Below are 19,520 nucleotides of genomic sequence, written 5' to 3'. Positions count from 1 at the left end.
AATACGGTTTCGTATTTTCCTTAAAAAGAACGGTTCGAGGGGCACGGACCCCTCCAAACATTTGATTACGAAATATCAAAATTGCTAGTAACAGTATGTCAGGTGTATGTAAAGGACATGAAGAATTGCAACATAACTTTACGTATGGACAATACACAAAAATTAACAAATACGTTTTTTTAAAATTTTCTGCGGAAAAACGGTTTTAGGGGGCCAAACCTCCCACCCAAAATTTTTAAACTTAACTCCCGAGAGACAAAAAGAAATAAACCGATGGGCATGAAATTTTGCACAGATATTTTAGACGTAAAGTGAGGGAATACCTGTTTCGTAATTTCCTGGAAAAAAACGGCTGGGTGAGGCGCAGACCCCTCCAAACCTTTGATCATGAAATATCAAAAGTGCTAGTAACAGTGTGTCAGATCTATGTAAATGACATCAAGAATTGCAATATAACTTTGTGTATGGACAATACGAAAAAAATAAACGAATACGGGTTTTTTATGTTATGCAGAAAAGGGGTTTTAGGGGCAGAAGCCCCCACCCAAAATTTTGAATGTTGTTGATTGAAAGACAAGAAGAAGTGAACCGAAGTGAATGAAATTGTGCACAGATATTGTAGATGTAAAATGAGGGAATACGGGTTTCGTATTTTCCTAAAAAAAAAACGGCTGGGTGGGGCACGGACCCTTCCAAACTTTTCGTCATGAAATATCAAAAGTGCTAGTAACAATGTGTCAGATGTGTGTAAAGGACACGAAGAATTGCGACACATGTTGGTGTACGGACAATACGCAAAAATATAAAGGAATACTTTTTTCTATTTTCTGCGGAAAAACGGTTTTAGGGAGCAATAGAACCCACACAAAATTTTCAAAGTTCGCGCCCGAAAGGTAAGAAGATGTGAACCGAAGTGAATGAAATTTTGCACATATATTGTAAACATAAAATGACGGAACACAGGGTTCGTATTTCCCTGAAAAAAGGGTTGCGTGGGGCACGGACCTCTCCAAACCTTTGATCACGAAATATCAAAAGTGCTAGTAAGAGTATGTCAGATGTGTCTAGAGGACATGAAAAATTGCAACGAAACTTTGTCTATAAATAATAGTATAAAAATAAACGAATACGTTTTTTTAATTTTCGGGGGAAAATGGTTTTTGTGGGCAAGAGCCCCCGTCCAAAAGTTTGGAATTTGACCCAAAAGGCGAGAGAAGTGGACCGAAGTGAATGAAATGTGCACAAATATTATAGAGGTAAGACGAGAGAATACGTGTTTCGTATTTTCTTGAAAGAATATAAAACTGTTGAATGAACCATGGCGTTGAGTAGCGAGAGGAGTGGACCGAATCGAACAAAATTGTATGTAGATATTGGATATGTAATATATGGCTTTCGTGTTTCACAAGTGTCTTGTCTCAATCCGACTTTTTCAATTTGGCAGATCGAGTACAAGCAAAAACACTATAGCGTATTTTATAGTATTTCAGGAAGCAGCTTTAACGCTTACAAAGTTTTTGCGCATAAACAAGAACACGTATTGATTTATGTTCAGTTTGCTGTTGATCAGCCAAATTTGAAGCAAAACGGAGAGAGGCACTTGAGAAACACGAAATGCCCTATTTTACATAGGGACTATAATATCTACACACAATTTCACTTACTTCAGTCCACTCCTTCCTGCGCTATTACGGTAATATTTACTTTTTTCGGATGGGGAATAGGTCCCAACACTGTTTCTCCGCAAATATTAAAACACGTTTAACTTATTGGTTTGCAAATTGTCCCTATACGAAGCTTCGTTGCTATTCTCCATATTCTTTACGAACTTGTGACGTATGCTTATTTGCACTTTTGATATTTCGTAATCAACGGTTCAAAAGGTTCGTGACTCACTCAACGGTTTTTAATAGGAAAATACAAAACCTAATTGTCTCATTTTACGTCAACAATATCTGTGCTCAATTTCACTCACTTCTGTTCACTTCTTCTTGCCTTTTGGGCCCCAAATTTCAAAAATTTTTGGAGGGGGCTTTTGCCCCCTAAAACCGCTTTTCCGCACAAAATAAAAAACATATTTGTTTATTTTTTGCGTATTGTCCCTACAAAATATATCGTTCAAATACTTCATGTCCTTCAAGTACTCTGACATACTGTTATTAGCACTTTTGATATTTCATGATCTAAGTTTTGGAGGGGTCTGGGTCCCACTTGTGCGTTTTTTCTTCTTCAGGAAAATAAGAAACTCGTATTCCCTCATTTTATGTCTACAATATCTGTGCACAATTTCATTCACTTCGGATTACTTGCTCTGGCCTTTCGGGCCTCAACTTCCAAAATTTTGGGTGGTTGCGTTTGCCCCCTAAAACCGTATTTCCGCAGAAAATAAAAAAAAATACTTGTTTCTCCATATTTGTAGGCTCACTTTGATCCACTTGCGGTGACGCACAAAAAGTGAGAATAGGAGTACAAAATGGCACAAAACTGCAAAAAACCATCCCGAAATTCGTTGGTTGCGGAACAAGTTAATAACGCCGGTGCTCACGGCATTTGACGCTGTCTCGTTATAAAAATCTATAGTCGTTTCGCTATCGAGACGAGACGAGATGCACTAAAAATACCCCTCGAGATGCACTAAAAGTACGAGACAAAATGCAACCCTGTCATGAGCACAACTAATATTCGACATTACTGTTTACATTTTTCATGGTTGCTCTTTCCAGTATAATCAGATCATGATTTCAAAACGAGTTAAAACGAGCTGAACGAGGGAGCTATTTGTCAAACTCGGCTCGACACGAAACTCGACATCAATTTATGGAGCTAAAAATAAACAGAACGTGTCCTTGCATTTTTTTAAATCTCTTTTATGGAAGGAAGGACTTTCTACATATGGGAAATTGGTAGTGGGTTGTTTTGTAAAAAATAATCGAAAACGATCGATGTTACTTGAGAAACAAATTGAGAAACAAAATACAGTGCTTCGCATTATATATCCACTGCTTGAACGTAAATACTATCGGGGATGTCACTATACATCTGAGAAATCCCGATAAATATGGATTCGACACAAATATTGGTCATTTTCTACTACTTTTACATGTCCCGGTAAACGCCCCCTCAGACCCCCTTGGTTCCAATTGTGAAAAAATACCCTCTGGCCTCCAGCCGATACCGCGAAAACTATGAATGTAACACTAACATCTGCCATTTTCTACTACTTTTACATATCCCGGTAAGAGCCCCTATGATTCTCTGGTTCCAATTTTGAAAAAACAACGCCTCTGGCCCGCAACCGATGGCGGATGTATTTGAAAGTCAACGCCTATAGGAGTATCACCATTCATCTCAGCGACAGTGAAAACTATGGATTTGACACTAATATCGGTCACTTTGCATAATTTTGCATGACTCGCAATTCACCCCCGGTGATTCCCGGCCCGCATACAATGGTGGTTGAATTAGAAAATAACCGCTAATGACAGTATCGCCATTTATCTCAGCGACCGCGAAAACTATGAATGTGACACTAACATCTGCCATTTTCTACTACTTTTACATATCCCGGTAAAAGCCCCTATGATCCTCTGGTTCCAATTTTGAAAAAACAACGCCTCTGGCCCGCAGCTGATGGCGGCTGTATTTGGAAGTCAACGCCTGTGGGAGTATGGCCATTTATCTCAGCTACCGCGAAAACTGAATTTTACACTAATATCGGTCATTTTAGATTACTTTTACGTTTCGGTGTCCCTTCCCCTCAGTTGACCCCCGGCCCGCAGCCGAATAGGGTGAATTTGGAAGTTAATGCGATCGGAGTTCCATTGATCTCAGCGAACGCGAAAACTATCAAATCGACACTCATTTCGGTCATTTTCTACTACTTTTACTTGTCCCGGCAAACGCCCCTGAGACCCCCTGCTTCGAATTTAGTCAAACACGCTTCGCCTTGGTCTGGGTCCTGAACCAAGGTATTCGCGGCCAAAATTTGGTTACTCTCGGACAACTTCTCTGGTCCCCAGGCCGGTCCCGGTTGAAAAAAAAAACACTCTTCGTCTTGATCTGGGGCCTAGACCAAGCTACCCTGACCAAATTTATAAAACTTTCGTCCACTCGTCTGGTTCACAGGCCGCACACAGATATACAGACAGACACTCAAACAAACTCTATTTTATTTATATTAGAAAGGTCAGATCCACCGTTATTGTAATAGAGCGGTGCTTGAGTGATTGATTGTAGAAATTCAAACTCCAATGAGTGATAATTTCATAGCGTTGTTTTATTACAAGTTTAAACTCTTTAGTCAGTAGAGAAGAGGGCATGAATTATGGGTCAGAGTTGATGATAATGGGTTTCTACGGGTCTGTGGGTCACAGTGGGTGAGAGTGGTTCCTGGTGGGTGGTGGGTCAGAGTGGGTCACGGTGGGTCGTGGGTCACGATGGGTGGCAGGTCAACTGGTCGTGGCTAAAGTTTTCATTGCCCCACACGCTCTCTGAACTACAGTGTTGATAATTAATCAGTGAAAAGCAATTGCAATTGATCAATCAATTGAAAACAATTGCTGTGGAAATCAATTGCAATTGAATTAGTTGTCAATTAATTTCAATTGCAATAGAATGACTGAATTCAATTGCAATTACTTTCCACTGCAATTACTTTCCACAGCAATTACTTTCAATCGATTGATTAATTGCAATTGATTCTCCTTTATTAATGGCCAACTGCAATTAACAATTAACAATTACTTACTTCAGTTGTTAATTGCAACTAACAATTAAATTTACAGATTAATTGTTAATTGTTAATTCAATTGAAATTTGCCTAACACTGTGAATCTTCTCTTCCCCTACCCCGATCCGGCCCTTCAAACTCTTTTTTTTTCTTCTATCGAAGCCAGTACTGCCTATTTGGGAAAAGTTTCAATGTAGAGGATTGATAGTGGTAAAAGCGATGCATCCGCCGTTTTGTTGGAAAGGGGGGAGTGGCTGGTGGAAAGTGCCCTAAAATTTTACCTTGCCCCATATAAAATATATAGATTCGACACTACTAATATATATATATTTCAGCGACCGCGAAAACTATGGATTTTACACTAATATCGAAAACTATGGATTTTACACTAATTTCAATATATATCGGGTGTTGCAAAATAAGTGTTACAACTCTTGGGAGGTGAATCCTGCCACTGAGACAAGAAAAAAAGTTCTCTTGAACTTTCGGCTATCGGACATAGTTTCAGATCTACAAGGTGCCGAAAGCGTGGAAAAATGACTTTCGGACGCCAATAGTTCGGAAACTATCCAACATAAAGAGGGCGGGTAGAAAATTCACTGAAGAAGTCATACCTACTCTATTGAATTTTGCATGTTTCACAATCCTACCATGCACGCGCAAGGGATTCCCCAAAGGAACGTAGGGAGTCCCGGATAATCTGCTAAATGAAAGTTGGTCTAAATGGATATGAATTGATGGGGTTTCTAGTAGGTAACAATATTTCGTTTGTATTAAGTCGATATCTGGAACAAATACAAAATGGCGGACACTTTCAAGCTCGTTGTGTGTGGTTGCATAATCGACAGGTACGGATGATGGGCAACAGTGAAGTTCTGGGTATTAAGTGTTGCGAATTTGTACTCAGATGCTCTAGAAAGACATCTGGAGTGTCAGTAGAGCAAAACAGATGGAGCAGGGTGATTCACATATGTGGAACATGTAACGAAAAATGCCCAGAAATGCACTCATACTCAGTAAACCTGAGTTCAAAGCGTCGGAAATGTAAGGTTTAGCGTCAAGAACATGAAAACTAATTCACCAATAGTATTCCCTCAAACCGACGCAATATGATGTGCACGGTTGCATACCAATCAGGATGCAACAACTGAGGCCAAGTTGAAATTGTGCAAAGGGACTCACTAAGAAACTGGGTAAACTAAATGAATGTCTCAAGTGGGATCACATAATCGATATTGAAATGCGGACAATTTTTGTATTGATATCGATATGTAGTTAGAGGAGAAATGTCAACATGTGCCACTACTGCTGGGACACCGTCCCACGTGGGAAAAATAGGAAAATAACTACTCGGGTCTTGAATCTGAGGCCGTGGGCTCCCAGTAGGATTGGAAACTGCGACCACGCGAGCGAAAGCGAGCACTCTAGCCTTGAGGCTCAAGGGAGCCTGACTTTCTCTGTATACATTTCTTTGAATTGTACCCACTTTGGCAAGCGCTCTTGTAGAGCCTCCCGACATGCTTATGTGTTACATTTCGTTACTCCTACTGCACAGCTGTAAACAATCAGAGCTTTAAGACGTTTCTTCCTATTTCTCATGTCGTTTTATTTTCCATGTGTATGGTGTTCCAGCTGTAGTGTTACATATGCCAAATTGGTTCATTTTCGTCTTTCTCTTGGCATGTGTACTGTGTGTAAGATGCATATTTCTGGAGGTATTTTGATATCAGTGTGTCATATGTCCCAGAAGACGTGAAACATGATACAAGTTTGTTATTTTCACGCTCTATCACAATTTGAACCATGGATTAAGAAATTTCTTTCCATATGTGTCGACTGTGGGACAATGTCCCAAACAAAGTGGGACATTGATACAATCTTGTTCTAGTTACGTTCGACCAAAAAGTGCACCAGATGTAATAGCAGAATGTACAACGTTATTTTCCTAGTTTTCGCATGTGAGACGGTGTCCCAGCAGTAGTGGCACATGTTGACATTTCTCCTCTAACTACATATCGATATCAACACACACATTGGCCACATTTCAATATCGATCATGCGATCCCACTAGAGACATTTATTTAGTTTACCCAGTTTCTTAGTGAGTCCCTTTGCACAATTTCAACTTGGCCTCAGTTGTTGCATCCTGATTGGTATGCAACCGTGCACATCATATTGCGTCGGTTTGAGGGAATACTATTGGTGAATTAGTTTTCATGTTCTTGACGCTAAACCTTACATTTTCGACGCTTTGAACTCAGGTTTACTGAGTATGAGTGCATTTCTGGGCATTTTTCGTTACATGTTCCACATATGTGAATCACCCTCCTCCATCTGTTTTGCTCTACTGACACTCCAGATGTCTTTCTAGAGCATCTGAGTACAAATTCGCAACACTTAATACCCAGAACTTCACTGTTGCCCATCATCCGTACCTGTCGATTATGCAACCACACACAACGAGCTTGAAAGTGTCCGCCATTTTGTATTTGTTCCAGATATCGACTTAATACAAACGAAATATTGTTACCTACTAGAAACCCCATCAATTCATATCCATTTAGACCAACTTTCATTTAGCAGATTATCCGGGACTCCCTACGTTCCTTTGGGGAATCCCTTGCGCGTGCATGGTAGGATTGTGAAACATGCAAAATTCAATAGAGTAGGTATGACTTCTTCAGTGAATTTTCTACCCGCCCTCTTTACGTTGGATAGTTTCCGAACTATTGGCGTCCGAAAGTCATTTTCCCACGCTTTCGGCACCTTGTAGATCTGAAACTATGTCCGATAGCCGAAAGTTCAAGAGAACTTTTTTTCTTGTCTCAGTGGCAGGATTCACCTCCCAAGAGTTGTAACACTTATTTTGCAACACCCGATATAAAATTGAAAAACACTATGTTTTTGACTCTAAATCCCCCGAACCGCATAACAGATCTTGATCAAATTTGTAACATGGAGGAGTTTCACGGCTGGGCTGGTTAGGCTATTCACTTTGATGGTAGAACTGAGAGGGAGGAATGTAAAAATAAAAAAAAACCTAATAACACCTGAACCACTCGACCGATCTTGATCAAATTTTCCACATAGATGAGGCTCAGACCTGGGATCGTTTTTGTAATTTAAGTTTGACGGAACAGCGTGGGGGCGGAGAAGGAGGGGAGATATATAAATACCAATTTATATAAGACTGGAAGTGACTATTTTTGTAACTTAATAACTATTGAACTATCTGACCGATCGCAATCAAATTTTCAAGATATATGAGGTTCGGATCTGGAAACGTTTTCCTAATTTCACTTTAACGATACATCCTAGGAGGAGGGGAGGGGTACGTATAGATACAAACTAGTAAAACCTAATAACTTTTGAACCACTCAACCAATCTCGATCTAATTTCTTATATACATGAAGGTCGGGCCTTGAGTGTTTTCTTACCGTTTCACTTTGACGAGCCAACGTAGGGGAGGGGGAGGGGGAAATATATGTAAAAAGAAAAAATAAATGACTGCCTTTGTGACTTCAATCTTGAATCACCTGACCTATCTAAATCAAATTTTCAGCATACATGACTTTAGGGGCAGGGATTACTTTAGGCTATTCACTTTGATGAAGCAACGTAGGGGAGGAGGACGGAGAGAAATTTAAAAATGATCAAAAATGACCGATATTATTGTTGAATCTCCATAGTTTTCGGGGTCAATGAGACAAACATTGACACTTCTGATGCTGTTTCAATCTACGTTCAGCCCTAATAATTGGGGAGGGGGAGGGGGCAATGGAAGAGAGAGGATAAACGTTTAAAAATGATCGAAAATGACTAATATTAGTATCGAATCAATAGTTTTAGGTGTAGCAGAGATTAACAGTGACAATTCTAATGCCGTGTGCCGCAGCACGGGGGTAGGGGAGCTATACAGGGTTTTCATAAAGTCTGGACGGATTTAATTTGCTTATAATTTTCATAAAAATGCTCATAATGAAATCAAATAAAGTGCAAACGGTAGCGGAAGGATTAAATTTTTAGTTGGCAACACTGTTAGATAAGCGGCAACTCTGAACACGTTGAGAGAGGGAGAGGGAGGGCAAGGCCAATTCTGGTGTGTCGAATGTTCACCAAAGAGTTCAAAAAGCCTTCACCGACTGAGAGTGCAATCCGAAAGTGGCATGCTAAGTTCTTGGAGACAGGAAGCGTCCTGGACCGTCCTCGAAGTGGAAGGCCGCCAACATCGCCTGCAACAGTGAGCAGGGTAAAAGAAAGCATCATCAACAGCCCACAAAAGTTGATTCCTAGACGGTCCTATGCGAATGTGTGGACGTAAATGGCTCCCAGTTGGAGGTGTGGCGGTGAATGAACTGAGCTGGTGCAGATTACAGGTAAAAATTTAATCCTTCCGCTACCGTTTACACTTGATTTCAATATGAGCATTTTTATGTAAATTATAAGCGAATTAAATCCATACTTTATGAAAACCCTGTATATTATAATAATTGAAAATGACCAAGATTAGTGTCTAATTCATAGTTTTCGGGATCATTCTGATGAACTGTGACATTTTCGATCCGGTTTAAATGCAAGATCAGCTCCGCCACTTGCGGGAAGGCGAGAAAGTGATATATATAAATGATCGATAATGGCCGCTATCAGTGTCGAATTTATAGTTTTCTGGGTCGCTTAGATGAACAGTGGTACTTTCTATCACGTTTAAATTCAAATTCAACCCCACAATTTGGAGGAGAGGGAGAAAGAGATATTTAAAAATGATGGAAAATGACCGAGTGCTGAATCCACATTTGTGAGAGGTCGCTGAGATAAACAGTCAATGATCTTTCCGATGCTGTTTAAATCGATGCCATTAAAAACGAAAACAGCATATTTCACGGGTACTAAACACATGAAATACGGAGTTGTGCATTTAAATTTTCATTTCAACTCAGCAAAGCGCAAATATATGCTAGTAACATTAATAAAGCTCAGGCATTGTCCTTTCTCTATTTCAAAACCAGCTACAAATCTCTTTCCTAGAATATATATTACTGGAACTATCGTTATATTTTTGTTTTTCGTCCTTATACAACACCAAGGTTATAAAGGAAGGTCTTTTTGATGTGGGTTCGCAGCTTGAATCTGATCGACCGTTCCCAACCATACTATCTCGACTCCAGAAAAACTGGATTACAGGGCAGAGTCTAAAGCAAGAAATATATATCTCTTTTGCTAAAAACCGTGCTCGTGGGTTTTCTCGGGGTTCTCCCGTTTCCTCCCACTTTCTTCATTCCACCATTTCACTCATCTCTCATCATCACCGTCTCCTTTAGCCTAACCGGCATAACCGTGGGACGTAAAACTTAAAGATTTCATTTCATTTTTTTCATTTTCTTTTGCTAAAAAAAACTTTAGTTCGCATACTAGTCACAGCACATGTTTAGAGGTTTTTCAACGAATCTGTATGAGACGAGACCTTCAAATGACACAGGACTCAAAGTTGAGTTTACACCAGAAGTCGAATCTGGTATCATTCTAAGACGAAAAAATCCTAATGGCTCACTACTTTCATGCTCATATTTCAATCTCATGTAAAAATTTACGGTGAGGCTGGTCCCCCTAAACTGGCCGTGGATTCGGGCCTGTGTGACCCCCACCCTCGAACACAATTTTCTGGAAGAAAGCCTCTTTTCTTCCTTTTGTCTGTCTAGTTTACTAAAAACATGAAAAGCAAACTATATCACAGAGCATAGAGTTGGAAATGATTGACATGACATGTTGTATTGCGGACATATTTCGTACCATTGATGATTTTGGGAGGTTTTCCAGGGACAAAATTCCCCTCGGAGTTATATCTCCTATGGTGCTCAATGTGCGTTGAGTTGATTTTATCATCCCTTTCAGCAGTGAGGCTATATGAGACGGGACTTACTGATTAATCGTGAATTCCGATCTACATGAGCTCTCGTCGAAATCGAACCCGGGTTTCTCACGCGAAAGCCGCGTGCGCTAACCACTTAGCCACGAAGAAGCTCGGTGCTCATATTAGAAAAGAAGAAAGCACATTATGGGAATTTCAGTGCAGACAACTAAGTATGACGACTGTTAAATGAATATATTTCATCTTGAATATATTGTGATAATTTTCCATCTTATTTGATAATGTCATTTAAAAAATAATAGCATTCTTTTTTCTGTAACTCACTGCAGTATACAAGTTAAATTTCACACAGTGTGCAAAAGAGGGGAAGTGATTACAACGTATGATCGATTTTGCTTCCTATCCGATGAACAAAACCTTCCTTGTAAAATTCAGCGTTGCAAAGAACCTGTGTGATTGACTGATAGCTACACATAAATTGACAGAATGAAAGTCTTAGTTTTAGTACTGAATCTGCCCTCAGGGAAAAAAGCAAGCTGCTCGCACTCGGGGCTTCTGTGTCTTGTAACATTGTGTGTTTATGCTTATGTTCTTAAAAGTTCGCGATTTGCTTAACTGGTAATGGACTGTCTTCTAACAATGGAAACTTCCAATACTTGTTTTTAGTTTTTATTGTATCTTACTAATCGCTGGTTTTCAACTAACACTTAAAATAAACCACAAAGTACATATAAAAACTGCACTGTGTTCATTGCACTTAAATAACAAACTTAACTTTAAAATTATGGAAGAAATGTTCGTGCCTCGTGCCTTATGCACCGTCTCTCTTCAACACTTTTCATCTTGAATAACAAATGAAATCTAAATTTCGTAAAAACAGTGTTTCCAGTTCTTAAAAATATTACTACATAATATAAGACTTAACATGCCGCCCGCCAAAAAAGGGCTAGTGACCTTTTTTAAAAAAAGAAAACAAAACCTTACATAACAACAAATAAAATAGACTAAAACAGGAAATAAATATACTTTAACATGAATGACATTACGATTCATCATTATTTGGTAAAACACAAAGTCCTCTAATTGAGCGTTTATATAAACCATTGGAAGTTTTAACAGTAGCCACTCGAACCAAACCGTCAGGTCCACAATGCACTTCAGTGATGACTCCCAATTTCCATGATAGAGGAGGTAGCTTATCTTCTTTGAGAACCACCAATTGACCTGGCTGTATGTTGGCACAGCTTCTCTTCCACTTATTTCTTCCTTGTAATTGTGATAAATATTCCATATACCATCTTCTCCAAAATTGTTGAAATTGTTGTTGGATCCTTTGCCATCTTTGAATTGAACAAATCTTCTTCTGATGTAAGTCACGTTCTGGTAGTGCTGTCAATGGTTGACCAATAAGAAAATGACCCGGAGTTAATGCTACTGGATCATTAGGATCATTGGATAATGCTACAAGAGGTCTCGAATTTAAGCAAGCTTCTATTTGTGTGATTAATGTTGTTAATTCTTCAAATGTGAGATATGACATTCCCATGACTCTCCTTAAGTGGGACCTCCCAAAGTCCACCGAAGTTGGGTGAATATGGCGGAATAAAATGCCATTGGATTCCTTCAGTAGTTGCAAAATTCTTAATCTTTTCTTGATGGTCAGCTGTATGCAGCAACTTTGCGACTTCTTGAAGTTCCTTGTTGGCACCAATGAACGTAGTTCCATTGTCGCTATAGATATGCTTGCATTTACCTCGACGAGATATGAATCTTCTCAAAGCAGCTAAAAATGACTGACTAGTAAGATCACTCACAACTTCGAGATGGATAGCCTTTGTTGCTAAACACACAAACACTGCAATGTAGCACTTCACCTTTGTTTTTGACTTTCTGGTACCAGTTTTGATGTAAATAGGACCGGCAAAGTCAATTCCAGAATTTGTGAAAGGTCTTGTTAGTTCTACTCTATGTTTTGGTAGTTGTCCCATTAATTGTTCTGGTCCAGACGCCTTTAATCTTTGACATGTAATACACCTTCTAATAACCTTCTTGATGGCATTTTTACCATTAGGTATCCAATACCTTTGCCTTAGTGAAGCTAGCATTAACTGACATCCAGAATGTAGCAGTCTCCTGTGTTCATGTTCTATAATTAGTCTTGTTAGGTGATGATCTGGTGGTAGAATAATTTGATGTTTAGCATCAAATTCAAGTTCAGACATCTTTAATCTTCCACCAACTCTTAGTAATTGTTGATCACATATGAAAGGATTGAGAGACAAGAGTTTGCTCTTATTGCTAACTCTTCCACTTTCTTTAAGATCAGACATTTCCTTAGCATAAATTGAGTTTTGAACTTCTCGTGTTAGTCTGATTAAAATTTCTTCAATTTCTTCCAAAGTAAGAGCGTCTACATTTCTTCTTGATGCTTCTACTTTAGCATTCTTGGAAAACCGCATGCAATAAGCCAAGACTCTCTTAAGTTTGTTCAAAGTACAGAATCTTTCGATCATACTATTATCTTGAGTTGTCACTAAGTAACTTGATTTTAATTTCTTCTGTTCAGGAATCTCTCTGAGTGGGGCAGGCTCCGTCTTAGGCCAATCAAGTGAAGAACACTGTAACCATTGAGGACCGTTCCACCACAAACTATTATGTATTAACTTGTCAGGAATTGTTCCTCTTGATATAATATCCGCAGGATTGTCACTTGAAGCGACGTGTCTCCATTCTCCTCCCACTTCTTGTACCTCGGCAACTCGATTGCCAACAAATGTTTTCCATCTATTTGGACTTGCCCTTAACCATGCTAAGACCACCATAGAATCTGTCCACATGTATACCTGGGATATTCGTTGTTTCAATGCCTTAGTTACCTTCTTGACAAGTTTTGATGACAACACTGCTGCACACAACTCTAAGCGAGGCAGGGAAATCTTTATGGGCGCCACTTTGGACTTAGCACATAATAGCTTCGAAGTAACTTGACCATCCCTGTTGACGGATCTTAAATACACACATGTCCCATAAGCCTTTTCTGAAGCGTCTGAGAAAGCGTGAACTTGAATGTCAATCAAGGTACCTGACTGAAGAACCATTCTGTCTACACTGATATCTGATAATGAAGGAATGAATTCAAGTACTGTCTTGCATCTTTGCTGTAGTTCTTTAGGAAGTGTTTCATCCCACTCCAATCCTGCTTGCCACAGATCTTGAAGAATTATCTTACATACGATTGTTATTGGACTAACAATTCCCAACGGATCAAAGATTGAAGCAATAATACCCAACATCTTGCGTTTTGTTAAATTATTATTCGACCTTTGATTTAGAGTGAATCCATTCATCACTTGAAATTGATCAGTTGCTGGATGCCAAAGTAATCCTAATGTTTTGACTTGACCCTTATCATCTAAGCGTAATGGAAGTTGTGTTTCTCTCAATTCTTCAGAGATGGATTCCAATAATTCAGTACTGTTGGAACACCACTTTCTTAGCAAAAAACCACCCTTTTGTAGCATTTGTATTAATTCGTCTTTTATCTTTAAAGCTTCCTCCACACTTCCAACCCCTGAAATACAATCGTCAATATAAAAATCATTCTTGAGAATTTGTGCTGCCTTCGGATATTCACAAGCTTCTTCTGCACTTAATTGCTGGAGACAGCGAGTAGCAAGGAAAGGCGCTGAGGCTGTTCCGTATGTGACAGTCTTTAATTCATATACCTTAATGGGTTCTTCTTCTGATCTTCTCCACAAGATCTTCTGGAATTTACAGTCACGCTCATCAATCAAAATCTGTCGATACATCTTCTCTATATCTGCAGTAAAAGCTATAGGGTAGGTGCGAAATCTTTATATAATTGACTGCAAATCGTCTTGCACAGTTGGACCAACTTTGAGAACATCGTTCAGTGAAATGCCACTAGTTGAACATGCCGATGCATCAAATACTACTCTAGTTTTCGTAGTAGTACTAGCTTCCTTAATAACTGGATGATGAGGCAAGTAATATCCTTGAGTAATATTAGAGTTGCCTTCCACTTCCTTCATATGCTCCAAAGTTTCATACTCTTCAAGGAATGCCACATAATCTGTGCGTAACTTGGGGCATCTATTTAACTTTTTTTCTAGTTGTTGTAAACGCTGAATAGCTATCTTATAAGAATCACCTAACTGGGTCACTTCTTGTTTGAATGGCAGTCTCACTATAAAGCGTCTTGTTGAATGTCTTCTAGTGTTTGCGATAAAATGTTCTTCGCACTCCCTTTCTTCTTTGGATAGAAGAGTTTCTTGGATATCTTCTATTTTCCAAAACTTCTGCAGCTGATGGCTTAAATCATCGTTGTTGTGCAAAAAGAATGTTCGATGTTCTGGTGTGAAGTTGCTGTGCTTTGGCATCTGATATTGTCCTGAAACTATCCATCCTAACTCTGTATTTTGGAGAACTGGAAATGCTCCTGGACGCACCTGTTGTCCTGCTTTGAGTAGACTAAAGAAAATTCCAGCACCTAACAACAAATCAATCTTACCAGACTTGTTGAAATTAGGATCCGCTAACTGTAAATTCGGTGGAAAGTTCCATTCTTTAATGTCAATATCAGCATCAGGTAAATTTCCCGCTATTTTGGGCAATACAAAACACTCAACATCTACACTAAAATCACTTACAGCAGAGAATACTTGTAACTTACTTCCGTATTTAACGTTGCAACTTACATTATTAATACCTTGTACAGGAACATTGATAGGAAATTTCTTTAATTTTAACCTTTGAATGAGAGATTCTGTTGCAAAATGAGATTGGGAACAACTATCAAGCAAAGCCCTAACCATATGTAATTTACCATTACAATCTTTAACTCGAACAACTGCAGTTGAAAGTAAAACACGCACATTACTTTTAGGCTTCACAGAGCAATAAGTACTAGTATTAACAACTTCCTGTCCTTGAGACACTGACTTTTCCCCTACATGTTCCGTAACAGAATCATTTTCAACACTTGCAGCATGATTAGGGTGTGATTTCTTAAAATCACTATGCAATAACGTGTGATGCTTGAGATTACATATTTTGCATGCACTTAGCGAACAATCTTTCGCTACATGGTTGACAACTTTCAAACAATTAAAACAAAGTTTGTTCTGTTTCGCAAAACTTAATCTTTTAGATACACTTAATTTCTGAAACTCATTACACTTGTGCAACGCATGACTTTGTTGACAAAACGAACACAAGACATTAGTACTCACATAAGATTGTCTAGCATTTTTTACATCCTTAACAACATTAGATTTACTGACATGCGACTCTGATTGTGTAGACTTTACCAATTCTAAGGCCTGGAATTTATTTTCTAAAAAGACATGAAGTTCTTCTAAACTAGCAAACTATTCCCTATTTGTTTGATTTTCAAAGTCTTTACGTGTTTGTTCATCTAGCTTTTCCAAAACTAGCTGCGATAACAATATATCCTCCAAAGGAGTATCTAACTGTAACGCCTTAAGTGCATTTACATTACTTATAATTTGATTTAATAATGTCCTTAAGTCCGCCACTGAATCTTTACTGACAGTCGGTAATGAAAACAATGCCTTTACATGAGCAGCTGCTATTAGCTTTGGATTATTATACCTTTTGCATATCATTTCCCAAGCAAGTTTGAAATTTTCACCTGTCACTGGTATATTCTCAACTAATTTGTTTGCTTCACCTGATAATGAGGATAACAAATAATGAAATCTTTGAATATCATCTAAACTCTGATTGTTTACAACCAAACTACTGAAAGAATCATGAAAATGTCTGAAATCTATAACTTGACCTTTAAATATTGGTAGCTTTATGACTGGTAATTTTAGACACCCTGTATTCGCGGCTGAATCACCTGACGAACTTCTATTGCTACTACTAGCCTTCTCAGCTGTTTCAACAATTGACGTCATTTTTGCAAGAGTATCGTAGCTGTTTTTGCACTTCATCATATTCTTTGAATATATTGGGTAAACGTGCACACCTAACTTTAATTTGCATTACATCACCGTCTGCTCCAAATTGTTCAACAAGTGTTTTCATTCTTGTAAGGGACGCTTTAGCTAGGACTCTTGACTTTATAAGAGAATTTGTATTTGAATCCATTGCTTGTGATATATCTACCTGAAGTCCTTATAACAACAGACCTTTACACAAGTAAAAGAAACAAAAAAATATACTTAGCTACGTGACTGCTATATTGCGCCTTTCTTTTTTTTCAGATTGCAATGCACAGCTGAATGCGTAGGTGCTTACGTGATAAGTCCACTAGGTCAATTTTGCTTCTGATTCGTAACACTCACTGTCTTTACACACACATAGTCAATATGAATGTTTAAATGATTAACTTATTCTTTTTCTTGGCACAACACTTCCTCCATTCGGCACTGGAGGAACAAAAAAACTGTTTATGCTTATGTTCTTAAATGTTCGCGATTTGCTTAACTGGTAATGGACTGTCTTCTAACAATGGAAACTTCCAATACTTGTTTTTAGTTTTTATTGTATCTTACTAATCGCTGGTTTTCAACTAACACTTAAAATAAACCACAAAGTACATATAATAACTGCACTGTGTTCATTGCACTTAAATAACAAACTTAACTTTAAAATTATGGAAGAAATGTTCGTGCCTCGTGCCTTATGCACCGTCTCTCTTCAACACTTTTCATCTTGAATAACAAATGAAATCTAAATTTCGTAAAAACAGTGTTTCCAGTTCTTAAAAATATTACTACATAATATAAGACTTAACATTGTGTTTTAAAAAAATCAGACACAAGGTCAGTGTGAAACAACTGATAAGGCTTTTTTTCTTTAATACAAATCACATTTGTTGTTTGAAGCCTCTTTATTCCTTATAAAAGCAATATAACCAGATTCACGGAAACCCACAAGAATTGTAAAGAAATTTAAAAAAATACCTTTATCATTCAGATCCTTTATTATTATTATTATTATTAGTAGTAGTAGTAGTAGTAGTAGTAGTATTAGTGTTATTATTATTATCATGAATATTTTTCGTTAGTACTCACAGCAATTAACACTTAGCAGCAGAGGTAAAAGTGCGTGGGAACGCGGGGGACACCATCCTCACCTCCAAGAAACTGTGTATGGCGTCCCCCAGTTCCTAAGCAATTACAATGGGCAAAGATAGGCATGGGAGACATCGTGACTCATGCCGCTACCTACCGTCCCCCTACCTTTTCAGATGATTCCATCCCATCTAGCCTAATCCCACTTCGCCTAACGATTTATCAGCCACTTACATCTCCAAGATAAGAATGTCCACCATTTTCGGATCTCACGTTAAGCCGTAGCTCCATATCTCATGTAATTTTGCTACCGAAGGGATGCTAAACTAAAATCCGATCCAATAATAAAGAGAGATAATAGATGGAAGCTAATTTTTGGGAAATAATTCGTGAAAGGAGAATGTAGGAGAAAACAGGATAATCCCGAGAAATCTTACGGGTACGATGGTATCCACTACAAACATTTATAGTCTGGAATCGAACGAGGTCCATCCCGCACCAGAAGTAAGAGCTCTATCACTAAGTCACCCTGCCCCTACTTTGGAGGAAACAGTATGATTCTGACAGATGTATCGATATACTAAATATTGCGTATGGGAAACCAACCTACAAGAAGTACAAACGATCAGAATGTGGAATTCGTGGAGTTTCCTTCGTGCGAAAATGGTAAGCACGTTTTTCTGTCGGTTATTCTTAACTGTATGCCCGCGTCTCTTAGGGATTGGGGAGGACACGGTGACTCAGTGGTAAACAGCTTGTCTCTGCTACGTGGGGCCTGTGGTTCGATCCTAAGCCAAGAAACTTTGTGGTGGACACCATCGTATCGTGTGTCGGTTTTCTCGGTATACTCCAATTTCCTTCTACATTCTCATTCCATCATATCTGCCATCAACATTTACTTGCCTTAGTCATTGTCTCCCTTAGTCTAAAGAGCATAATCGTGTTCGTTAAAATGAAATACTTCATTTCATTTTACAGGGGTTGCTTACAGTTTATCAGTGGGTTACCGTTAAGATACTAATACTTGATACTAGTATTTGTAAGAAAGAAGGAGTCTATGAGGCTCATAATTATCGAAAGGCTGATAACTACAATTGTACGTTGATTGTAAGAAATGCTAAAGGTACGAACTAAATTTGATTTGTGAGTCTTTTAGCGTTATTAGTCGTATTATGGACAAGAAATAATTCACATATCTACAAACCAAGAAAACTAACACTGAAATTTGATATTCGACAGTGAAATATAATAATATACAACTTGGATATCAAATATAGAGGTTAGTTTTCTAGGCTTTGAACATGTTCAACTTACATGTGTTTTCGTGATAATCCAAACTTTCAACGTACGAGTATCAGTCTCCTACATTTTCGTAAATAACTATGAAGATTATCCTAAATCTAACAAATAAGTACAGATAACGATCAATAAAGTTCATAATTGACTTTTGAGAACATGCTAGCCCTAACTGATATATCACATCACTACTTTTCCATTTCCAAAATTATCACAGATTTCAAAATGGCGGATTTCAAGGTGCAGCCGGAAGTTCGTGATTTACTCTGCCCATTGTAGATCACATTTTGTCAGTATGTGAAACTACCACCGTTTGCATTGTCTATCTTTCACTATTTTCACGATTCAACAGTTTATTTGATGTATTTCAATAACATAGCATAGCCCTTCTCCCATCAATTTTGACCCCCTCCGTTTCTTATGACGTTTAGCCCTTATAACTTTACACATTTACATATTTCCACATCCTCTATCAGTCACACTACGTCTCATTCCGCAACTCGATTCATCCATTTGGACCCTTTACTTGTCAGACAATTTCTTCTTGGTGGAGAAACAGGG

General features: G+C 38.4%; 2 protein-coding genes across 2 annotated transcripts; both read right to left on the bottom strand.

Moving 5' to 3' along the window:
* Nucleotides 1-12,116: 12,116 nt before the first annotated feature.
* On the bottom strand, nt 12,117-14,405 carry LOC145687450 (uncharacterized). Its single transcript, XM_081760904.1, has one exon. It carries the CDS (start codon nt 14,403-14,405, stop codon nt 12,117-12,119), a length of 2,289 nt encoding a protein of 762 aa, XP_081617030.1.
* A 45-nt stretch (nt 14,406-14,450) lies between these two features.
* On the bottom strand, nt 14,451-16,541 carry LOC145687449 (uncharacterized). Its single transcript, XM_081760903.1, has 3 exons — nt 16,484-16,541; nt 16,022-16,309; nt 14,451-15,712 (listed from the first exon to the last, which is right to left on the bottom strand). The coding sequence occupies exons 1-3, from the start codon at nt 16,539-16,541 to the stop codon at nt 14,451-14,453; spliced, it is 1,608 nt and encodes a 535-aa protein (XP_081617029.1).
* Nucleotides 16,542-19,520: the final 2,979 nt, after the last annotated feature.

The sequence above is a fragment of the Thermobia domestica genome, chromosome 6, assembly GCF_964235325.1.
Source record: "Thermobia domestica chromosome 6, izTheDome1.hap1.1, whole genome shotgun sequence".
NCBI classification, from domain to species: domain Eukaryota; kingdom Metazoa; phylum Arthropoda; class Insecta; order Zygentoma; family Lepismatidae; genus Thermobia; species Thermobia domestica.
Note: the sequence above shows the minus strand (reverse complement) of the source record. Positions and strands in the feature narration are given on the sequence as shown.